At 41.9% G+C, this 24675-nt stretch overlaps 1 protein-coding gene across 3 annotated transcripts in view; it reads right to left on the reverse strand.

Moving 5' to 3' along the window:
• Positions 1-472: 472 nt before the first annotated feature.
• Positions 473-24675, reverse strand: part of GFPT1 (glutamine--fructose-6-phosphate transaminase 1) — a 35210-nt gene continuing 11007 nt past the window's right edge. Inside the window, exons 8-21 of one of the 3 annotated variants that reach the window (XR_003096084.1) lie at positions 24201-24280; positions 23336-23389; positions 20323-20428; positions 18929-19092; positions 18454-18549; positions 18000-18097; positions 16522-16642; positions 13876-14033; positions 9354-9468; positions 8153-8280; positions 7083-7250; positions 5178-5339; positions 4474-4569; positions 473-1276 (exon numbers count right to left, since the gene is read on the reverse strand). Coding sequence is in view for 2 of the 3 variants with exons in the window: in XM_025214640.1 (XP_025070425.1) it covers positions 4525-4569; positions 5178-5339; positions 7083-7250; positions 8153-8280; positions 9354-9468; positions 13876-14033; positions 16522-16642; positions 18000-18097; positions 18454-18549; positions 18929-19092; positions 20323-20428; positions 23336-23389; positions 24201-24280 (1495 nt within the window). In the remaining variant the exon portion in view is untranslated. Of the gene's footprint in view, positions 4570-5177; positions 5340-7082; positions 7251-8152; positions 8281-9353; positions 9469-13875; positions 14034-16521; positions 16643-17999; positions 18098-18453; positions 18550-18928; positions 19093-20322; positions 20429-23335; positions 23390-24200; positions 24281-24675 lie in introns of all 3 variants that reach the window. The other 2 variants (XM_025214640.1, XM_025214641.1) reach the window with 2 other exon arrangements.

Raw genomic sequence — 24675 nt, forward strand, 5'->3', positions numbered from 1 at the left:
CAAGCTTTCTGATGTCATCTGTGTGTAGCTGCATGGCTATTAGAAGTTACAGATGCTGTTATCAGCCTTATTCTGTTTTCAAGGAGTGTGGATCAGCTTTGGTGAACTGAAATGGAGCTGATGTAGAATGGTCTTCAGCCATGGTCTTCTGGCTGATAAGTGGGCCTGTTGCCTGAAGGAAGCCGACTGGTGTTTCTGGGAAGTGAACAAGTTTGTTCACAAGTCTGCTGTCTATTGGCTGGGGGTCAGGACCACATGATGTAGAGGCTTACTGTGACTGGGCTAGAGCCGGGGGAGGCAGGGCCAGCCCTGAGCTAAAAGCCAGCCTTTGAGCGACCATTGGAGGCAGATGACCACAGGGCACTTTGGGGTGGCCCACAAAGTTGCCCTAGCACTGGGAAGACAAAGGGAGAGATTTCCTGGGTTCCCCACAAGGTAAGTTGGATTTAACTCAAGACAGCCACTCTGTTGCTTGAATGTTGGGCACTTCATTTAATTCAAATGGCGAGATAAAAAAGGAGCAAGAGACAAAACCAAATACAGGAAACAAGGTATGGCATGGTTCCCATAAACCAAGCAGACTAGCTATGTACAAGGGAAGCAATGGTAACAATCATCCTTTCTCAATTCCTTTGTTCCTGCAACAGGTGCTAACTTCCAGCAACTGTGGCTATTTCAACCAAGCCACAGCAAAGTGTTCACACCTGCTTCTGGGGCTTTATTGCATTGACAGTCTCTTTCATCTCTTGTGTCCCATGTCTGATCTGGTCAGTAGCAGACAGCTCTTAGAGGAGGGAAAAGGTTAAATAGACAGGACATGCCTTTGCTACCTGCAGCCTAGAAAACCATCCTAACAATCTATTAAGGTCAGCCTTGAGTCATCCAACAAGTGACTAGACTGCATTAGCTCCACATGACTAGTGATTGCCAGGGTAGTACAGGAATTTAGCTCTGATTTTCTCCAACTTCAAATGTGCGGCTTTCACTGGTACAATCTGCAGAGTTGACAAAGCAGTAAAGTGCAAGTCTGCCAGGCCTTATGCCGCATCCAGTATGGGGCTGTCGCACACACTAATACCTGAAGACTTGCACAAGAAGTGGGAAGCCAGGAATGTACCTGGGCCTATTTTTCAATAAGGCTTTTTATTACTTGGGTGTATGCGTTTGTTTTTTACATGACTGATGAAAGAACTTTTTCTCCTCTCCTGCATGTGGAAGCAGGCAGGAGGGATGTCTTGATTACAGATGCCTGTCCCCACAAATAAGAGGTGAGATACTAAAAGAAAACAGAACATAAATTATCTTATTAGCAAAATGGCTACTATACAAGAGAGCACAGAGGATGACTGCTAAGCACCCAGTAATAGCCTGCATTGTTATCTTGTTCAGGTGGGGCTCTACTGCAGAGATGAAGCAACTGCCTTTTTCAGTCAGTTCAGAAGGAATGAATTCAGTGGCTCAGTCAGCTAAACATTTGTGGCACAAGGGGAGACCTACAAGCCATTAATAAATATCACAAGACACTCAATTGTTTTTGTGGAATCTCATGAAAACAAAAATAGTCCAGAGTAAAAAGTAACATTCATTCATCAAAAAGCAACACACCTAGACAAAAAAAAAAAACACTGTACAGAAAGGTAACTTCTGGACCCAGGGATGGCAATTAACAGCAGTACCAAGATGCTTAGGCATGGCAGGAAATCTTTTAAGTGCACCTATATTCCAAAGCAGTCTTGGATGTGAAGCATCCCACCTTTATAATGCATTACAACATTTAACAAGCTATTTCTTATTTGCAAGTAGCTTAAATCATGACTAGTTTTGGCAAGCTGACTTTCGGATGCTTAGCATAGCTCGCTGCCTTAAGCTGCTACCGCTGATTTGGGCATTATTCATTTCCAACAAATGCTAGTTCTATGTCCTAAGCTTACAGGGCAATACCTTTAATAGCAACACAGAGCAGCTCATTCATTTTAACAGCAGGTGCCAAGTGTCACACCTACACCTCTACCATACTCTCTTGGCTCTTTGGTCCTTTGCACACATTCTGTACTGGTAGCTAACTTGTTCAAAGTTGGATTTTAAGTACTTGATCTTTCCAGACAGTTTATTTGCCTAGAATTCCAATCTCATTCACTAGCCTACCTGACAGCATCAGACAATAAAGCATCCAAACTGTAAAGCAAGCCATGTCGGCTTCTATTAAGTTGATGGCAGAGATCTCAAAAATCAGAAACAATGGACATAAAACTATGCCGGAAGCCCCCTCACCTCAAAGATCTCATTCACAACAGAATCAATGCAATGGGCTTTGATCCTCCAGTTCCTTCAACCCTGGGGAAAACCCTCCCTATACCTTGGCCAGGGCCCTTTACTTCTGCTCTCACAGGGTTACATTTTTATTTTCAGAGGAGGGGAGAAGGTCATGAACTGAGAAGAGCAGAAACAAGTCAAATCTTCCAGCTGGAAGAATGAAAGACCTACATTTCAATGAGCTGTGCAAATTTCAGCAAAGAACTTTTACTACTGTCTCCTTATCATTAAATTCTTCCAGACACACAAGTCTTTCACTTTTCACATAAAGCAGAGATGGAAGCAGCAGTTAATTAGCCTTTCCTAAGCAAATATTGTAGGCATTAAACTACTATATTTACTACTGCACTTCTAAGCACATAATTGGCATTCGAAATTAATGGCTTAAATACAAGTCATTACCAAGTCTCAGCACACAGAGTCCAGTTCCATACTGGTTTTGTGAAACCTGCTTTCCCAGAGTTTTTGCTAACAGGAAAAATTACGCCATAAATAAATCCAGAATGGTTTTGTACTTAAGTCACATATATTAGATATTTAACATTGATTAGAAAGAATTGGAGCAGACACAGTTTGGAGGACTTGTCTATTGTACAAGCCAGGATTTTACAATAGCTGACAGCATGTTTGCTGAAAGAAAACCAAGTCCTTAAAAGCAGTGGACAGTCTTCCTGATCAAGTAGAAGTCTACATGTCAAAACAGTGCATGTTAGACAATTAGCCCTGCAAACTTTGGCTCCATAATAGTAAGTTACCTCAACTGCTCAGCAGTAAGCTTGACTGCAGGTCTTGAAGTACTATGGGGTTTTTTGTTTTGTTTTGTTTTAAGTGTTAGCCTTGTGCATAACAATATAGCTCAAACACACCAAATACGGTATGAATTTCACCCCTTTCCATCAGCTGACATTTACTGTCCCTGAATGACTTGCATTTCTAAAAATCAAGGCGCTGAACATTTGCCTCTAGTTTCAATTACAACTCTTAATTCAATTCAATTATGAGAGAAATCCCTCTCATAATATTTTTTGGAGTCCTGTCCACGAAGTCTTCTGGCTCCCTGCCCCAGATGTAAACTACTATCAAACACCAACATTTTAGAAATAAAGCCACACACGCCCCTGTAGCTATCTGCTACACCCCTCTCCCCCCGAAACCGAGAAATTAAGAGTAAGCAGCTCAAATGAAACCAAGGGGCATGCATGTGTTACCTGCGACTGCCCTAACGTAGCAGTTGACACGTGCACAGTTCTGTGTGCACAGTTAGTGTCATCCCTCTGGTTGTGTACCCACCTGGCAGGGTGAAAGCAGGGATGCTCAAAGCAGAATCCTGTTCACAGAGGAAAGGTCTTGCAGGTGTTCAAAACCCAGGTTGCTTGTAATCAAACCAGTACCCAAATGCTGGGTGTTTTAGTGTTGCAATACTTGCGTTGGGGGTGAGGGGTCAAGAGTTCCTTGACAGCCTGGGGAATGTATAGTTTTGCGATTGCTGCACAACAGGCTCTCAGGGTTTCTTTTCGCTTTGCTAACTATGCAAGGACTGGGTCAGATGCTGCTCTCACTTGCACTGAGGTTCGGCCTCAACTCCACATGTGCTGGTGTAAGAGTAGATTTTGGCCCGCTGTCTGAAAGGACTGTCAGGTGCTAAAGCACAGGCAAGGTCCTGCTGAGGCTACTTGGAGCAAGTTTACCAACAGATTTCAGAGGAGAGAACAACCTTTCTGTGGAGTTCCCCAGTGTAAAGGAGTCAGAATCTGACCCAAGCTTTTTATAATCCCTGGCTACTCGCGAGTCATCATGATGCCAAATCTAATTTCATATACCAGGACCTGCCCTCATGGCCTGAAAGCACTACAATTACTTCATGTAACGGTATCTCTTCAACGATATGAGCAAACCACACTGAATAACAAATACTCAGCTCATTTATCTCAAAAGTAAACTGGTGGACCCTCAACTACATGACAGGGCATTTATCAAAGAAAATAATTCAACACCCTTTGTGAGGTGTAATTCAACAGAACACAGCTATGGCCATAGCACGTGGAATCTATTTGACAATCACCAAATGCAAAAGAATTATGATCATCTCCTACACAAACAACAATTTAACAAAATGAGATTTGACCTAGGGGATTCGGAAAAATCAAAGTATTTTGGTACCAAAAGAGTCTCTCGTTCCCTTCCCCATGCCCCTAACATTCAGATGAACTTTTATTCTACCGTTACAGATTTGGCCAGATTTCTTGGAAAATCAACCTGCAAAGAGATAAAACATGGAATTTGTGAACAGGAAGGTAGGCATCGACATTTTATACTTCCTAAGAGCCATTAAAAGGGAGACATCTGAAAGTTACTGGAATGTCCTGGCAAGGCTGTTTAGGTTTTCCACTTTTGCACACCCCCCCCCCCCCCCCCCCCCCAAAAAAAAAAAAATGCACTACGGCTTCTTGTGCTCTGGGACTCATAGGCTCAGATTAAAATATTTGTCTTCCTAGGAGCCAAAATGACAATTTATGAGACAGTGATGCCAGACTGAGGCAAAGGTTATGACTTATTAAAGGTCACACACACTAAGTCAGCTTTTAGGAAGAAGGGCAGAACCTTTTACCAAGGCTGTATAAAGCATTATGACCAGGAAGGACTACTCAATACTACCTACAGAGGATGTTTCTGGTCTCTGATGGAGCTAAGGCATGCACTTTTCCTCTAGGGTGGGCTCCCCAGTGACCTAATCTTCATTATGTTGATGTCCCTATTAAGGCCTTATTAGAGCACAGCTTTCTGTTCAGCATAACAAAGATCTCTTCCTGTCCTCTCCACAGTAAGTACAAAATGGAAGGGGGCAGAGCTAGTAGAGTACTTACATCATAGCCTCTGAGCACTGCAAGATGGAAAGCCAGGAGCTGCAGAGGGATAACACTCAGGATCCCCTGCAGACAATCCACAGAATGGGGAACTTTGATTGTCCTCTTATTATTCTTAATTGTCTCTATATCTTCCTTATCACAAATGACCACGGGCCTTCCCTGGAAGAAAGATATGCATCAGCAAGCAGAGAAACCATAATCAGGAAAGACTGACAAGGGTCAAACATTTATTTGTCCAAATCCTGCAAATATTTCACGGGTGTCCTTGGTAGCCATGTTGGTCTGAGACAAAAAGACATACAAAAAACTAGAACTCTTGGTTCCAAAACGATACCTTTTATTCCAGTTGGTCTAATAAAAGGTATCATTTTGGAACCAAGAGTTCTACTTTTTTGTATAGCAAATATTTCACTTAATTTCTAAACAGCACAGCAGTCACTTAGAGTACTGTGACCCTAAGATACTGTGTTGAAGGCTTAAGCCATGGGTCTGTTGCTCTTGCCTTTTTACCAGGGAACTTCCTTACAGGACACTGAACAACATTCAAGTATTAAAATGTTCAGTCGGCAACAGCACGTCACTTCTCAAAGCCCTGATGGAAGTGGATAGTTTTCATACGACATAAGTTGAGAAATGTCTAAAATGTTAAACTATCTTATACTACTCATGCTATTCTGGCTGAACTAACTGAAGTCAGAAAAACATCAGTTTTAAATTTATATTTTCATGCTGTAGCTCAGGGGTGGGCAATTATTTCGGGTGGAGGGCCGCTTACCCAGTTCTGGCAGGCTGTCGAAGGCTGCACCAGTAGCCCCTCCCCTTAACAGATGCCTCGCCCCTTGACAGATGCCCCACCCCCTGGTCACTATCTTGGGACCAATGTCCCAGGGCCAGCACTGGTGGGGCCCAAAGCAGGGTGCAGGCTGGCAGGGGTCCGTGGAGCTGGGCTGGGCTGCACCAGCAGGGAGGGGGGAGCTGGCCCGGCTCCAGAGCCCCTGCCGGCTGGGACCCTGTGCTCCTGCCACCCTGCTCTTGGACCTGCCGGCACTGGCCCCGGGGCACCCTTGTGGGCCCCATGCTCCCACTGGCTCCCCACCCACTCACACCCAGTGCCCCCCCAGCCCTGTCGTACAGGCGGGGGGCAGCGCACAGCCCCGACTCCCTGTTTTCCAGGGAGGTAGAAGCTGGTGCTGAGCATAAGGAAAAGCGGCCCCTCGCTCACCCCATGGCCAGCGCTCGCAGCCCACACGGGGCTGCGTGGAGCAGGCACAGGCAGTCCCGGGTGGGCTGTGGGTGGCTGCAGCGCGGGGCACCGGCCACATGGCAAGCAAGGAACATTTTGATGGGAACCAAGGGCAGAGAAATATTAAATTTTCTACATTTTTTTTTTTAAAAGGAGCTCCGCAGGCCAGATAGAATGGCCTTGCGGGCCTTATTTTGCCCACCCCTGCTCTAGCTAGAGAAAAAGTCTCTATAAAATATAAATGTGTGTGTAAGCTCTGGGCTTCACCAGCTATTGAATTAAATATTTACAACAGCTTTTGTTCACAGCAGTTGATGCATAATTTTGTCTGGGACTCCTTTGAAGATGATGCTGTTAATCACAATTTTAATGTAAGATGAACAAAAGGTGGTTTAAAAGCCCACCGAGTTTACTTTGCTAAATGGACAGTGTCCATCTAACAGCTGTTCAGTGGCCTCAAAGTTCACCTGAGCTGAATATGAAGGAAAAGGTTTGAAAGACTCACTGAAAGCACTACCCTCATCTGCACTACAGTACTGCCCATAATGCCGCTGGCCCATCCCACACGTCTTAGCATTTCCTAATACTTTACCAGTGAAGGAATCAATTTTAACTTCCAGACTGAGGACGGATACAAAGAAAATGTGGCTCTAACTTACCTGCCGTGCAATAACCTGCTGGAGAGCATTCTGGCACTTGGCATATGTATGGTCCCGCATGATAATCATGATAACTGGCATCAATTTGTCCACCAGTGCCAAGGGACCATGCTTCAGCTCACCAGCCAATATCCCTTCTGAATGCATGTAGGTGATTTCCTTAATTTTCTGCACAGGAAGAATATTGATAGAGTTACTTCCCCTGCAGTGACGATGTTTTTTTGCCATCAGGGTGGATCAGCTATTTAAATCACTCTTCCTTAGAATGAGCAAGGATCTGAAGAAGGCCCTTACCTTTTCAACTCCCTCTCAAATTTGCTGTTGGCACAAGTCAACATGTGGAGGTGGGAAGCCTGGGTGAAGTTTAAAGTTGTGGTCCTAGCTCAAGAAACAGGCCACCAACACTCTTGGGTCTCTACCCCCAGATCTACCCACAACTCTCCGGTTTGGGGTAACGCATAGTATGTCTGCACAGATCCAAATGTAAGATGAGTATGTACCAAAAACATGCTTGTGGAACAATTGGAAACTGCTCCAGCCTATGGAGGGCTTTGCTCTTTTTAAACTCCAGAAGTCTAATCAAAGTTAATATGCAAGCAACAGGTGTACGTTTAAAATGGTTACAGTACACAGCTATTAAGACAGTGGGTTACATGGTTTGCAAAGTGCCCTACTTAGAGTTCATCTTAAATACTTTGTACAGAAAACAAAACAGACATTTCACCTAAATATCAGCTACTCCAGAGCTGTTTTGGGGAATGTCACATCTGGTAGTTGTTTGTTTTAAAGAAAAAGTTTACAAGCTGAGGAAATTCAGGACACCTCAGAGCCAAGCTCAGTGCTGGAGGGTTTGAGTTTACCATCCAACCCCACCAGTCACGAATGGTGCGTGGCTCGGGGGTGGGGCACGGCTGCACTGGGGTGGCAGCCGTAAGCTGGAAGCTCCCGCAGGTGCCGCTGGCAAGGTCAGCAGCAAAAGGTGGGAGGGAGGGGAGGGGAGGGGGGTGCACCCCCTACACAATCGCCCCTGCTACCAGTCAAGCTCAGTTTCAAATAAAGAGTTTCCTTACCAAAGCCCCCTCCAGACATGTTGCATAGTGATAACCACGACCCATGATCAGAACAGACTTCTGGTGGTAAAGCTCTGTTGCCAGTTTCTGGATCTCATCATCCATGCTCAGCACTTCTTTAATCAAGTCTAAGAGGAAGAGGCAAAGAGGTAAGTCTTTAACGCTTCCCCCACAAATACATTTGGGCTTGGTACAAACCCTCCTGTTTTCTCACTGAAGGATAACACGTTTGTCTGCGCCTGGAACCATCAACTCCCACTGTTGAGCTCAGTAAATGACCTCTGTAATCTCATGTATAAGAACCTAAGCAGTGCCATACTGGGTCAGACCAATGATGCAACAGTGGCAGAAGCGGATAGTATATAGAGAACGATCTCTAGAGGGACCTATCCTCTATTCAGTACCACCAATCCCCAATTCTAGGTTGAGAGATAGAAGCACAGAAAATTAGGGTTGGAAGGGACCTCAGGAGGTCATCTAGTCCAACCCCCTGCTGAAAGCAGGGTCATTCCCAGCTAGATCATCCCAGCCAGGGCTTTGATGCCAGAGGAAACATCTTCAACCATTTTGTTCAACAGCTATTAATAGATCTCCTCCCTGAATCTGCCTATGCTGCCTGCTTCTACCACCTCCTGTGGCAACGAACTCCACAAGTTAACTATGTTGCATTAAAAAGTACTTTCTCTTGTTAGTTTTAATCTGTCACCTACTACTAACAGCAGGTGCTCCCTTGTTCTAGTATTCTGGTACTTGGTGAACAGTCCCTCACTCAGTCAGTCCACCCCCTTCATGATTTTATAGCCCTCTATTATACCCCATTTCAGCCTTCTCCTGTCAACCTGAAGAGTCCTAACCATTTCAGTCTCTCCTGGTATGTCAACTGCTCCATGCCCGATCATTTTGGTTGCCAAGCCCCCTCTGCACAAAAAACACCAAGTCCAAAAAGTTCAGCCTACAATGGGCAAGTGCCACACAATCTACCCTGTCTTCTGTCCACAACTTCATCCTGGCCTTAAATCCTTAACAAAGATACTGCATCTTTTGTTCACAGGGTAAAAACGACAGGCACATTTCGAGTCAAAAAGCAGTCCACCCCTTCTGGCTCGTTTCAAATAACGGATCTCGTGCTGGCCCTTTGCAGACAGGAACACCCCTGCAAGAACAGAGCAAAAGGAACAGTGCTGACCAACGTGATCCATACCTGGCAGTCCTTTCAGACCTCTCATTATTTCTTTGCGCCTTTCTTGCATAGAAATCCTGTCGTCACACATCATGAGGGCAAACATCACTAAAGAAACAAACTGGCTAGTGTAGGCCTAGGAAGGAGAGAGAGGAGGAAGATAAGTGCCATCACATTCAGTACCACACAACAGTACACAGACACAAGCCTTGATTCATAATGTTGCTCCACAACTATCGGGATTAGTCAGTTTTAAGCACGAGAAGCCCTCAGAGTCCAATGTTAAAAGTATGAAAGCAGATGCACCTTTATTTCTAGAGCACTTTGCATTGATACAGGTTATTCCAAAGCACGCTGCAACCTTGACAAAGTGGGCTGCAATTAATGGCTGGGATTTTCAAAGGAGCCTTAGAGATTAGGTCCATTTATATGGTCCATGTGAAAGGGAATTTAGATGAAGCTGAGTATCCAAGCTAAACCTAAACATTTGAGATTTAATAAAAAAGGGGGTGGGGGATGGTTAAAGCAGTATCTTAAGGCTGCCAAAATCACCAAAAACAGTTATTTTCATACTGCCATTATTAAAGGGAGACTGTGCAACAGCTGGAGACTATCAGACTTTAGATAGCCTTGCCTGTGTTGTGGTATGCGACTGTGATGTCAGCAACAGATGTTGGAGGGAAAAATACAACTGTTTTGTGGTTTCCACGTCTAGTTTTTAATGGGCAGATTAAATGGTGGAGGAGGTACATTTTTTCTTCTTCTTTTGCTGGAAAGGTTTGAAGTTTCCCTGTGAAGTTGCTTTTCACTCAGACAGTGCTTAGATTTGCCTTTAAAAAAAAGTCATGAGAGCAATTCCATGCTGCTGCACTACCATTTTAGTTCCAATTCAGCATGGAAACATAAGAATGAGAAGTGCAAGGCATCTGCATGAATGTAGGCCCATACCGAAGCAAGCACAACTGCATTTCAAGCCGGCTGAGGTAACGAGCACAAGTTCGGTGTTCAGAAATGCAGTAAATCAAGCGCACGATAAACAGAGAACCGATCACCATCACCCTTATTCTGCAACATCCGACCCCAGGAGTGCCACATGTTGGACCTGCAGAGTAATATTTTCTGTAGTATCCCCCTTCTTGTTGGCAGCTGATTCTCTCTACCTTTGTTTACTCACTAAGTTAAATAAATGTAAGAGGCAAAAACTGGCTGTATTACAATCAGTAGCCAAAATCACTGCAGATGGAAACAGGGCTGCTGCAGACAAGTGCAATGGAAAGCAAGTAGGCATATAGGCATCTCCACACTGCTACTGAATCACAACAGCTACACTCTAACACTTGCAAAGCAGTTAAGTGATGGAGTAAGCACGTATTTTGATACACCCATGTAAAAAAACCCAGCACACTCAAAAGCTGCAACACAGTGAGAAAAATGCTGAAAGTCAGCATTTTAGACAAGTACTTTGGATCTGATTTTCATCCAGGTACCTTCAATGAAATAGCTGGATTGGACATTTTTCCTCATGTGGAAATTACTTGTAGAAAGTAGTGAATTAAACTGACCTCACAGTTTTTCACTATTTAAAATTGATCACAGAAAATAAAAAGCCCTGTTCATGGAAGATGTTTAGTCCGGTTCACCCTACAATGGGGATACCAGCCAGCAAAATGCAGATTCTCACCTTTTTACCCTTCTTGGGCTGTACTATATTTGTACATGCTTTGAGTCCAACAGGACCACAGCAACTTGCATTTCTGGCTGCAGGGGAAACCAAAGCTAAAAACTGTGTACATCTGCACAAATGAACTCAAATGAAGGCAAGCTTTCAAACTAAACAATTACCCTAAACAAGCATCTGTAAAAGACTAGTGTAAAACATGGCTCTTGCTAGATTTAAATCAGAGGTGCTGTAAAAATCCTTGAAAGGAAGACTCAACACAATTACAGAAAATATCAAGTATTTAACAAGTTGGCCTGTGACATTTTGCTAGACAGGGATTCAAACCCTGTAAAGCAAATATCAAGAAATGCATTAAAATCTACAGTCAGCCTATAGGAAAAGCACAGCTCTGTAACCTTTCTAATTGTCTGCCACTGTTTAAGGAAAACACAAATTTATGGCCAAAGTTACTGCAGAAGGTTTATGGAGAATTCAAAGAGTCCAGAAAACCTTCAGTCATGCAAACAAGGCAATCGGATATATTGCACATGCTCTGCCCTTGGTAGCATACAGCTCAAGTTTGAAAGTCAACGGCATTAATACAGAACAGCAGTGTGAATACTGCCTGGATTTTTTCCTTTCGACAGCCAGAATTTCCTTTTGGGTTCCTACATTCTCGAAGTGGAGTTTCATAGAAATTCAGAGCAATTCCTGGGGCTCACGGGCCAATCAGTAATTTAAGACCTCACGTTTAAATTGCAGCACATACAGGTAAGTCTCTGTGTCACTAGAGAGTGACCTACAAACTATAAAGTTGTCAAGATAAACAGAATCCAGGAACAAACACAGCTCGCTCCAGACTTTTTGCAAGAATCATGATTTTTCCATGACCAAATTCCCCAATGAACTGTTAAACTCAAATGTGGTTTTTGGCTGAATTCATCTAACAGATTGACATCATCTCTCCCAGAACCTAACTAAATCAAAGCAGATTTCTCTGTGCAGAAGCACTCCATTTGAATGAACTGCTGCAAAGCAAATTTTATGCTATACCATGCATGTAGCCAGAGGCTGTAGCCAAGGAAATCAGACTCCATATTTAGTGGACATCTCTGCATTTTTCAAAAATATCATTTTCTGTATTCCATAAAATTACTGCTCTTCAAGTCTGCCCTGATTTTGGAATTCAGATTACCGAGCCATTAGCAGAGTTGCTTTCAACATGGGGTTACTCTCACTTATCTGAACAGTACAGAAGCCTGCTCGCCTCGTCTGGCCTCGGAACTGCACCACAACTGAAGCATGCTGGAGGAAACATGTCTGCGGGCAGTTTTCATACACTGTCCCAACACCCTGGCACCCTCCCTCGCCCCGAATCAGCCGGAACAGCAATGGCAAACTAATGACCTTGCCTTTCTCCATCTGTTGCCGAAATCCTGGCCTCTCTTTAATCTTTTGTATTCAAAATATAAATGTTTGCCTTTATTTTTTTTAAAACATCTGCAAGAATGAATGTGGAGCATGCTGGGATGAAGGAGTGTGGCACTAGGTCAGTGCTATGTCCCAAGACCAACCACAGGGGTCAGGCAAGATGCCAAGGAGTTACACGTATACTGGAAGCATCTACAAAAGTCAAGGTATAAGCAGTGTGCATGCATAAGGCCTGCCTAATTCCATACTGCAGAAACTACCTGTTACCTTTTAATACTTCTTAGCACTTGTGATCTGAGGCACTGAAACCAAGCACCCTCTGATTTGAACAGACAAGGAATTAAATAGAGTGAACAGATCTGGTGCCGTTTGGTCCAGAACTCTAATATTTACGATATACTGCAAGACTTGCTATGGTGAGGAAAACTTGCTAATCAGGGATTACTCTTGCTTCTCTGACCTCTTAGGAAAGCACCGAAAAGGTGCCTGGAAAATCTTAATTATGGGGGATTTGTATAGGTTTGGCTTTGTTACTATTTTAATCAGAGACAGATTCTCCTGTTACTTATGCTGGTACAACTCCATCCAGTTGAATGACTACTCTTAATGTTAGGGTGGAGAATCCGGCCCCAGAATTGTACGTCAAGAATTATTAAGTTTGCACATTTTAAATAAAAAAAAAAATAAGATTCTGCTGGATCCTTTTCTTTTTCATACTGGTGTACTTTTTAGGTGCAGCAAAAGCCTTGGAAGAAAGCAAGAGGATTATAAACCACACAAGTAGCAACAAGGTTTCCCCACTTTGCTTTCAAGGTAGCTACATATTTCCACTCATGAATACAGTTGTACTTTTGCCATTAATCCCCAAATCCCCTGCAAGTTTATCCAGCAGCCTGACACCCCTCCAACAAAATGGTCATATCATTTACCTGCAGTGCAAAACATCTTCATTGTACAACATAGCAAAGTAATCTTCTTTAAAAGGATTCCTTTAACAAAGTTTCACCTTCTAGCAGTGACAGTGTTTGCATGCATATAACTTATAGGACCATCCATCCAAAGATGAAAATTAAGTCTTTTTTGTGTTCAGCCACTTTTATTGAGAGTGAAGCAGGTTATAATAAGAGGTTTCTTCCTTACTTAAGGTTATTTATTGCATCAAAAAGGGAACCAATTCCTACAATTCTGACTTCAATACTCAAAATAATTCCACCGAAGCCTTCTGTTTAGCTGTCTGTAGAAATGTTCAGTAGCTTCATTTGACACATTTTTTAATATATGTTCCAAAATAAGTTGTGATTTTTTTTGGTAATATTAAAGAATGCCAAGGAAGAGAGAAGCCCCATGCAATATGTTTGGTTAAAAAGAGCTTCTGCTGACATACAAGTGCAGTCAACCACAAGCAAGTTAATCTGACTACAAAAGAGCAAGGGCTATATATCTGGTACTCACCTTTGTACTGGCAACACCAATCTCTGGGCCTGCATTGATATGGACTCCGCAGTCCGTCTCCCTGGATATGGAACTGCCGACTGTATTAGTGATTCCCACCGTTAGGGCACCCCTTTCCTTACAATACCGAAGACCCATCAAAGTATCTGCTGTCTCGCCTGCAAAGATAAATGTACAAATTTAAGACAAGTTACAGGCAATGCTGCAATGATGCATATGTGATAGCGCAGAAAGCAGGTATGCTGAAGGTAAGGTTTATAAATGGGTCTTTAAAAAAAAAATAAAAAAAATTAAAAGCCTGCATTAATTTGTACTGAGGACCACTGAAAATTCAACTACTAGAAATGGGCAATGTAACCTTCTGCAAACTCACTCACTTTCAAAGACATTGGTACCCAATTTGTAGACTTAAAAATAGCTTTGGTGAAGGTAAACATTGACCCTATGCTTTTTAATGCCACTAATTTTGGCATAATGTTCAATAAGCATGGTGAATTAGGTCTGCTTTGCAAATGTGAATTAAATTAAATTAAAACTACCTCTTACTGATTCACCAGGCAAAAAAATATCGCTTAATATATACCCAGCTTTATTAATCCAATCTGAGTCCACTATGCAGGCATTACTACCTGATAGTTAATTGTTTAACACTTTTCCAAAGGTGTTAATATCCTACACCTTCTAAGACTGCAGTATGCATCAATTCAAAATGATCTATCGAACCACTCTTACAGTAACTCAAGTGATGGAATCTGTTCCTCAAAGAGCTCATGCATTAAATACATTAAGTAGCTTACTGAAATTCAGATCTCCAACTCAAAATCTCTGCATGTATTCATTTTGGGTATTATGTCATGTATTAATTTTGTATTTTTTTGCTGTAGCTTGTGAAGACTGCAGTATCTTAGGTTTCATTCCCTGGATATCACCCCTCCCCTAAAGAATAAAGGTGTTGTATTACCTCCTAGAATGGGGCTAGTCTCAGTGCAGGACCGTTCTAATGCTGGTCACATAACCTGGCTTGTGTGTGGCTCAAGTGTCTTGAAGCAACATTAAAATTTAAAAAATGGCATCTCAGAAGCCTCAGCTGTGCCCTACATCAGAAGCAGCTTCTCAGTCAAGACATCATAGTTGAATACTTGGGGCTTCTTTTTTCAAGAAAACAGATAAGAATTAGTCTAAACACTCCATCAGCCCTTCATGGCCTCCAAACCGGCCGATTCCTCAGAGCACAAAACTGCACTGATGCTCCAGTTCTGATGCAAACACAGCAAAGCCCCAGAGACAGCACTAGAAATAGAAGCAACTGAACGTTTAGTATAGTGTTACTGGCATGCTTTAGTAAGTAATTCAGCTACAGGGACATGCCTTTTTGTTCTATGCAAAGCTGACACAACATCAGGAAGCACTAAAACAGGGTTTGCCGAGTACACGCTAGTTTTTTCTGTAATATCCTGGCACACAGAAATCCCTCGCTAGGATTCACCTTTCTAGAGAAAATATTTTTAAAAGCAAAGATCTGGTGGTGAGAGCTTTGTTTGAGCTCAGTATTTAGTTAAATTTCCTGGAGCCTTGAGTGGAAGGCTACTGAACTTCTCCCAAGCAACAGCAACAATAGTTCAGATCCTACTTCATTGTCTATTAGCAGGTTTAAAAGAAGATGGGTCCTTGGAGTGTTCTTGTGAACAAGAACCATGCTAGAATATGGAAAGCCTTGTTCTTGGAGGAAAGCAGCAGATTTAACACTCAGGGGAAAAGGCCTAGCCACTACATCCTAGAAACTTTCTGACTATGTGACATTCCAAAGTAACAGTGTCGAGGCAAACTAATACTTTCTTAGTAATTTTCATAACCAGAAAGTAACAACTGTGATACTTGTGATGAAAATAATGCTGTTATGGTGATCAAAATTATTTGCTTTCCCTAGACCGCAATGAAGGGACAGAAAGAAAAAAAGCTATTTCCTTTCAAGATCTTCCTTTAATAATCAAAGCTGCATTAGCAGAAGGAAACAGCAAAATTAGATAAAAGCTTAAAAAAAAAAAGAAAGGGAAAGCTGTTTCCCTGTATTACAAATATTAAAACAAGCCATTCATCTGATTTCAGGGTCATGAGACTCATTAAGAATAATACTTATTCTGTAGCTTAAGCATTTGTTTTATCTTGGGCTTCGTTCCAAGGTGGTGTTATGTTGGGAGTACAGCAATTTCTACACTCATTTAATTTCTGACCTAGTGTCTGTGTATTTCAATAAATTCAGGATGAGGCTTGGTATATATTTATAGTTCTTCCTGAATTAGCGATAAGAAAATTTAAGAAATCTTTACTGAATTTGAGAGGCAAAGGGTGGTTTTATTTATCTTTGGTTTTATTATGCTGTGAAATAATTCTCCTTAGAGAAAGGATAGAAGCCTTTTTTGCCACATGTAAGACTTGACTAGACAAAGCATGAATGCCGCGCTGACACAAAGACGGATTAAATGAGATTTAGTAAGTGTATTTCATTTCTTGGATCGCTGCGCCAGTATTTCACTGATGCACATAACAAGCAATATGAATAGCAGACAATAGTTTGACCTAATGGATTTATGTTTTTAGAATTACAGTGATAGCAGAGGGATAGGTGAGGGGCAAGAGCACTCCTACCTGACTGGCTGATGAAAAAGCAAACATCATCTCTGAAGACCGGTGTGTTTCGGTCCAAAAAGTCACTGGCGAGTTCAACCATAACAGGCAGTTCAGTCAGTTCTTCCAGCACTTGCCGAGTCTGAAAGAGAGGTCAGGAAGTTACATGTGCCACAGTACTTAAACAATAAAGACCTTAGAATACAAAAGGAACCTTAAATTGTCCAGCGCTGGAAAATGTTACAGTCACAATATCACAATGGAGATTAATTAAAATATATCCTCATGCCATTCAACAGACCTGCATTCGACATACATAGGATATGAAAGGCAATATGGAAGGCTACTCTGGTCATGACCTGGCAAAGAAATCCATAAGGCCAGAACCTTACGCTCAACGGGAGTAATATTCATTCAATTAATTCAATTCAATCCGGCTGGAGCATATTTACAGGAGCTGTTTGTCTGTGAGCTGGGTGAAGAGGATGTGAAGAACTTAACCAGGATAAATGCTGAAAGCCTTTTTTGAAAGGCTGAAGCCCCCAAAAGCTGCAGCCAGTCTAAGGAAAACAATGACTGAAGCACCCAAAAGCTGCAGCCAGTCTAAGGAAAACACATGAAACCCTATTTTGGCCCGAGCGACTCTCTGATGGTGATCTGCATTCCCTTGGAACATGGAAGTTGCCAGATGAGAGTCAGCTTCATTTTCTGATTCAAATGAAATAGTTAATGCAGCTGTGTGTTTAAAAAAAAAAAAAGAAACGAAAAAGCACCCTGAAATGACCACAAAGCCTATCTGGAAAAAAACTAAGGACTCTTTTTATGAAACAATCCTGAACTTCTGGGCTGCCAACTAACAATCCAATAAAGCTGCAATCAGAACATGCCTCAAGAGAATACAGTTACATGTTGTTTGCACACGACCACGCTCCTGCAAACATTTATGAAATTGCGTGGCATGAAACAGAATTGTCATATTATATATGGCATTTGGATGGATGTCTTTAATACTCTGTTGTCAGAGCCTGCAAAAACCAAGGGGAAAAGTCAGACTTAGCCCAGGATGACCTTTAACTTTCTGTAGATGTGTTACAGTACTATGTTGTCACATGCCTCGCCAATTTTCTCAGAAGAGATTTTCTTCCAAAGGCTAAAATTTCCATAAGCAATTAAGTCCAGCTTTCGGAAACGATGTGTGCACTCTATTAAAGGACAAAATTTTGAAGGGGTTTTGGTGCCTAAACATACAGATAGGCACAGTGCAATTTTTGAAAGATCCAAGGCACTTAAAGAAACTTCTAAAAAGTCCCACTAAGCACAACCTGGACTCACGCCCCTTTTTATTTAGATTCTTTTACCCTACACACCTTGAAACACCCGCCACTGGATAATGCACTTTTCCCTATTGCATCTGATGAGACCATAACTTGCTCAGGACAAACATCATCAGCTAATTCAGCCCAAGTTTGGAAGGAAATGAATAAAAGACAGCTACTTACTGCAACTCCAGCATGATAACTCGTCCCACAAGCAATTAGGATTAAACGTCTGCACCGCTGGATCTCCTTGATGTGATCCTTCAACCCACCCAAGTTCACTGCAACAGGTTAGCATAAAAAAAAAAAAGGAAATAAAAAAGAAATAAAAAAAAATGTTGATGTAGCAAAAGACAAATATAGCATGTGACTTTTCAGGGTCCTCAGTGTTTCCTGGGTTCTCCAAGTAAAGAGAACCTTTTCTCTGCTAGGAAACCACATGACCAAGCCCATCATAAATAATAACCTGAGTCCCTGAGTCAGCAGAGACTACCTCTCTCCTGTCACTGCTGTGGAAGGCCCATTCCAAGTAACGGCATTTCCTGTTACACACACAGCTTATTTATCTAGCTCCTACCCCACCAAGGCTCATTTGGAGAGCGCTAGACCTAAAACTGTAACAAGTCTTCATAATTACCAGTGTAGTCATCAAAGTTGACTCTGCCCCTCATGGTGTTAACAACAGATTCTGGTTGCTCAAAAATCTCCTTCTGCATAAATGAACTGAAGTTACCTAAAATAAAGAAATAAATAAATAAATAAAGGAACAGTGGAAAGAAACTACATCATACCAGAACTGCAGTGAACAGAGGAGCACGTGAGAGCAAAGCAGAAAACATGCTTATTGCTCTAAGGGCCAGAAATGAAGAGCCTATCACTCCTATATGGAACTGCATATTTGGGAAGGTGCGGTAAGCAAGTGTTTCCACTGATGGAGGCGAGATGCCCAATGCGACATTTTGTTTGTTTAGGGCACAGTCTGAGAAGCAAGATATGCTGCTGAACAGGAGACAGACCCCTCAACCCGACAAATTACGTCACTAAGCTACTGGTGCCAGCTGACAGGGAACAGTCCCCTATTGAGCATGGAGGAAAGGATCAAAAGACTTTACCCTTCATGATCTGCTGAAGTTCCATCTGCAGAGTCTGAACAGCCCGGCCAGGATGATCACCCGCCGTGCGTTTGATCCGATGGATAGAAAGACGACCGTCCACCACAGCTGCTACATCGTCATCTTCAAGGAAAATCACTCTGTTGGTGTGTTCAATAACTGCACTGTAACAAGAACACACCATGTGCCATAGGTCACCGACTGCTTCACCGAGGAAAAAACAGTTACAGCTGAGTTTGCAATCAACCGAGCAACTTCTGTATTCAATAAAGTTACTCATTTCATTGGAATTTCTTGAAAAAATAGAAACGGTGCAAGGAACATTTCCACACTGACAACAAAACAAGATTTCATCCCCTTGTCTCATCATTAATTTATGGTCTCCCTTTAAGACCACTCTATGCATATCTTAGACAAAGGATATTATGCTGCAGTCTGGTCTAAGTATTAAGAGGTAAAAAGAGTGGGACTTAGGAGACCCGAGTTCAATTCCTGGCTCTGGGGCCTCCCGAGAGATCCTGGGCAAGTCATTTCCCTTCCCTTTGCCATCTCTAAGAGGAAATCAAATCAGAGAGGTATGATGAAAGGTATGATGAGTTGGATATTTATTGCTATGGGATTGTATATCCAGAATCAATTAACTTGGGGTATTTCAACACTAGGAAAATATGGAGTTTTTTAACCAACAGCATTTTAAACCTGATTCTGCCCATAGTTTCAACAGTGGAAGCCACATTTAGATGCCTCACTCTGACCCTGGCCAAGTCACTTAATCTCTTCTTGTAAAAATGGGATGAACATGCAGGGACACTGTAAACCTAAATGTTCAATGCACTTCAAAATTCTCAGATGAAAGGAGCTGCAAGTCACCTCTGGTCACATTTACCTAAAACCTACTTCTGTTTGTTAACATGTGGAAGGCTGAAATTTCATTAGGGAAACTGCAGAGGTATTTTTTAAATCACTACACTTCCCCCGTCTTTGGGCTTAAAAATGTGAGACCCCGCAGACAATGCTGAGAATTGCTTATGAACAGAAACTCCTGGAGAGTTGCACGACCCTCCTGATCATTTCTGCGTCTGTTGACTTTCGGTCAGCACTCTCAAGCTTCACATTACTCAACTCTGGAATCATCAACAGATATTCTTCACTGAAAATAAGGCCATTCTAGTAATGCAAGAAGGTCTTTAGCAGAAAGTGTGATTTCACCCATCTTTACCCCTGCTTCCCTCCCACCACCACCAAAAAACGAGAACGCAATTCAGCACCCATCATGTGAAAAATTACTATTTGTAAATCTTTTGAAAGCCGTTTCACAGGCCTACTGATCTCAGTTTACCTGCCAGGACGCTAAACTGAAATAGCATCACTTTTACTATGCTAAAGAATCTCACCTAGCATCAGAGGCAAAGTAATATTCCACAGCTTTCTCTTCCACAGGGAAAAGACAGGTGGTACTGTCAATACGAGATAGGTTGCAGCTTCCCTTCTTGTCTTTACCTGCAAAGTATGAAGAAGCATTCTGCATCACATATCCATAAAATAGAGAACACGCACTGCAACGTCAGCCTTAACCAAAGTTCCCAAGTCACAGTATCAGCATGAAGCATTGTTTAGACACTTTGCATTTTGGTTTAATGTCAGGCAGTTATGGTCAATTTAACACTGAAAGTAGGTTTTGCAAAAAGAGGATCATGTTCTCCTTTTCCAAGTCATGTATTGTTTGTTCATGTTCCTGTGTCCTCTCTCAGTTTGTTTGCATGGCATTTAAAGCTTTCTGAATTAATGCTGTGCTTGACATTAAACATGCCACTGAAATGCAAAATTATAGAAAATGTCAATGAAGACACTAACTAAAAAGACTCTCTTCACAGTTCTGCTTTGGGAAGTAACTCTCTGCCTTCTGAGCTCTCTTTCACACTTTGTGGGGCCCAGTATTTTTCCAGGCAACTAGGTTGAGTTAACACCACTGCTCATAAAAATTCTCCTGATCAAATTCTTTCCTTCGTTATACCTGTATAATCATCCTGTTGACACTCAACAGGTGCAGCCAAGAGCAAAATCTCTTTCACAGTCTATTTGCTGATCGCAGTTTATAAACTGAGGCAATAGACCACAGGAGTAATTGCTCTGCGCCCTTCATGACTGGCCAGGCTACTAACAATTTTGCCCTCACTTATACTGCTGGCAAACTTTGTTAAGACTGAACACCTCAAAAGAACTTATTTAGGTGGATCAAAAGAAGCATAAGCTTGACTAAGCAGTGAGAGGAACATTATTTCACAGTCACAGAACGTTGTGATTCTATGATTACTTCAGGGATAATCTAAGTTTTTCAAGAAGTCTAAAATTCCATTCAAATGTTCTCAAAAGTTTTTCAACCTTTTTTTTAACCTTAGGAAGGACTATTAAACTGTAAAATAAATCTCCAAGACCAATGCATGATATGCATTGTTTAATATTTTAACTTGGTCAAAAGTATTAATGTAATGCATATGACAACTCTACCTTGGCAGAGGAATGATTTGATAGACTGTCTAAGCAAAACTCTTTAAAAAGAAGGGAAATGTTATGAAAATTAAAATTTGAAAGTTTTCATCTTTCTTTTTTTGATACACCAGGAACTTGTTCTACGGGCCCGGCTGTATTCTTGTGGTCAAAAAGGAGAAATTGTTTTTATGAAGAGAATATGTATTCCACTGATCTGATTCATTACAACAACTAGCATTTTGCATGCACACTGCCATCTGTGGCTTTGGAGTTTTTTCCAAAAATCAGGACAAAAAAAATTCTGCGTTCATGTTGATACTGATGAAAAATAAGGAAGCTCTACTAGACCAAGAGTTCAGAGCTCTCCATTTCATTTACCACATTACCAAAGAATACAATCAGAGCAGGCAGAGGGTTAGTGATCCCAATGAAAACACCCATGTTAAATTCCAGCATGCAGATTCTTTTCCCCCCGGTACAACACTGACTGCATAATCTTTAGTAAGTGGCATTGCTTTCCACGAACCAAATCAACGAACGCTACACTATCAGCACAATGTTTCATGGCCACCTGTAACTACAGGGTGCGCCTGCGTGCAAGACAGCACTTATATAAGCATGTCTCAACTCATACGCTTGAAGCAAGCTTAAGAGCACATTCATGCCATTGTGTTAAATAAATAAAATCCATTCCACGAAAGGTCCTAGAGAACATTTTCAAAAAACTAAAGACAGGTGCATATAGCAGAGGATCCATGATAAGGATTACAGATTCCTATTTACCAAAATCTAAAAATCAACTCGGCAGTTTTTCCTATTCAGCACAAAGAGTGAAGATATGGATAATTAAGAAATAAAAATGCAAACAAACAAGTATTTCCAGAACACTCTAAGGCAAGGTTGCTGACTGTATCCCGATACCAGAGCACGCTGGTTTAGCATTTTTAAGTAGCTACTGCTGTACTAAACAGTACTGGGTTCTGCAGAAAATGAGATCTTTCTGTGCTTGTGTGAGTGAGGCTACATCTTGAATTGCTGGGAGTGGTGTTTCAGAGACAACCAAAGTGGCATATGTTACCTGATGTTATGGCTTTGCTTAAAACCTCATTCCATTATATGTTTCTTAGGGATAACACGAAATCTTATTGTAAACTAACAGAAGAGTAGCACTTCATGCTGAGGCTGTCAGCAAACATTGTGAGGCATGAAATACTTTTAAATCTGACTAAGTCAGCCACTTTGACTTTACTGCTTTTACTAAAATGATCTTATTTGTACAAGTACAAGGAAGGGAGGCAACAGAAATCACCTACTCGTTTAAGAGTCAAGATCACTAGCTGGTCCACAGTTAACCTCCACAGCTTCAAAATCCACCAGTTCCACAAGATTGTCATGTTATTCAATACTGAGGTCACTCCATCCTCCAGGGCTGTGCACATCCCAGTATGACGTAGCTACTGCAAGCTAAGGGCATACGGCCACATTTAAAGCCACCTTCCTTTCCTCCCCTTAATGGGGAAAGTATATTGTACTTCTAGATATGAAGTATACTGTACTGTCCTAGATAATAAGACAAACCTTGCGTTGTCAGCAGCTGGAAATGACGGTTCTTAGTGGAAATGGCCTCTTTACGTGCATAGGACCCATAGCAGAATCTGGTTCTAGATGATCCAATTAAGGTGCTCTAAGTGTTGTATGTGCACTCAGCATCATTGCATACTCAGAACTGGGAGAAACGGGAGGCTTTATTATTTGTTGCATTTTCTATGAAGAAATACTGATCCTCCTGTTTGTTTTATGGTGCTACATGGAAAGCAATAACCACGTATTAAAGAATCAATGCTGATTTCCCGTATTTACAATTCCTCCTTTAGGGAGCAAGAGGTTGTGTGTTAAAGGTATGTCTCTGATAGGCACCTTCCTCCTTTTTTATGGATATTCCATCAAAAGAATGATCCATAGATTGCACAGCTGAAAGTGTAATTGGAAAGAAAAATAACTTCAGACAATTGGTGAAAATAGTCAATATTACAGCGTAACAGTGTGCAACAAAAGAGAACCAGTCAGTTAGCTAATGTAAAGCAAGGAATCGGAGACAGAAGATCCATTATCAGTTCAGTCTCTACATTAATCTGACGCACAATCTTAAGGGAAAAATGCCGTCAGTCGTGACAGAATTGGAAATAAGGTCTGTTGCTGTGCTCTCACATTCCTGTCACTGTGATACCCACGGGACTGATCCAATACCCTCACTAAGTCTCTGGAAGTTGTTTCACTGACTTTAGCAAGTGCCGGGTCAGACTCTGCCAGCATGAGGATAAGACAAAGGATCTAGTTATTTGGGAGTAAACCCCAGTTCTCACGTTAAAAAAAAAAAAAAAAAAAAAAGAGTGCGACTGTCAATCCGTGGGCATGCTGATAACACTGTAATATAAAATTATTATGAATAGATTACCTGCAAATGCACATCATCAAACCTTTGATCACAATCAAAAAAGATTTCTGCTAACGCAATTTCTCATCTTCCCAACAGGGCACAGTAAAGTCAACTGAGGGATACAACACAGCATGTGGTTAAACGAAAAATCTCTCCCTTGCTGCATTTCCTCCTTTTGAATGCATAGCTTGTAGTTCAATGGTTCTTCCTCTCTGATAAGTTAACATAAATCTGGAGTTGCTTCCCTTATGTCAATGAGCTCACTCTGGATTTTGGCCAAGGTAAATGGGATCTGAAACATGCCCTTGTTCCCGGGTGGTAAGAGGACCTGGCAGCTGTATTTACCTGTTCTGTACAGTATGGGAATGTGGTCGGTGGAGAGCTTGTGTTCACTTCGCACTCCAATCAGCAGGGGGCTTCCTCGTCTGTGAACAAACCATCAGGTTGAAGCTGGATGCACTGTCACTTGCAGCGCAAACACCTTAAATCTACAGGAATTTGTTTCTTTGGTCTAACACCCAAACTAAGATAAAGCAAACTGAATTAATCTCGCTCTAAGTAAGCCATTAGCCAACACCTGCCACTCTTCTGGCTATCAGTGCAGAACAAGTGAGCACAAAATGTCATTACTATTCTCTTTTAGGAACAGTCCAGACATACATTTTCACACTGGCATAAAAGGGGCAAGACCAGGAGGCATGGCAACCCTTACATTTATGACAAAATGAATGCAAAGGTGTTTAAAACAAAATCAAATAAAACGCCTCTGTAATTAAACTGATCATGCGGGGGGGGGGGGGGGGGGGGGGGGGGTTTTCCT

Source organism: Alligator sinensis, unplaced genomic scaffold (genome assembly GCF_000455745.1).
Source record: "Alligator sinensis unplaced genomic scaffold, ASM45574v1 scaffold1030_1, whole genome shotgun sequence".
NCBI classification, from domain to species: Eukaryota; Metazoa; Chordata; order Crocodylia; family Alligatoridae; genus Alligator; species Alligator sinensis.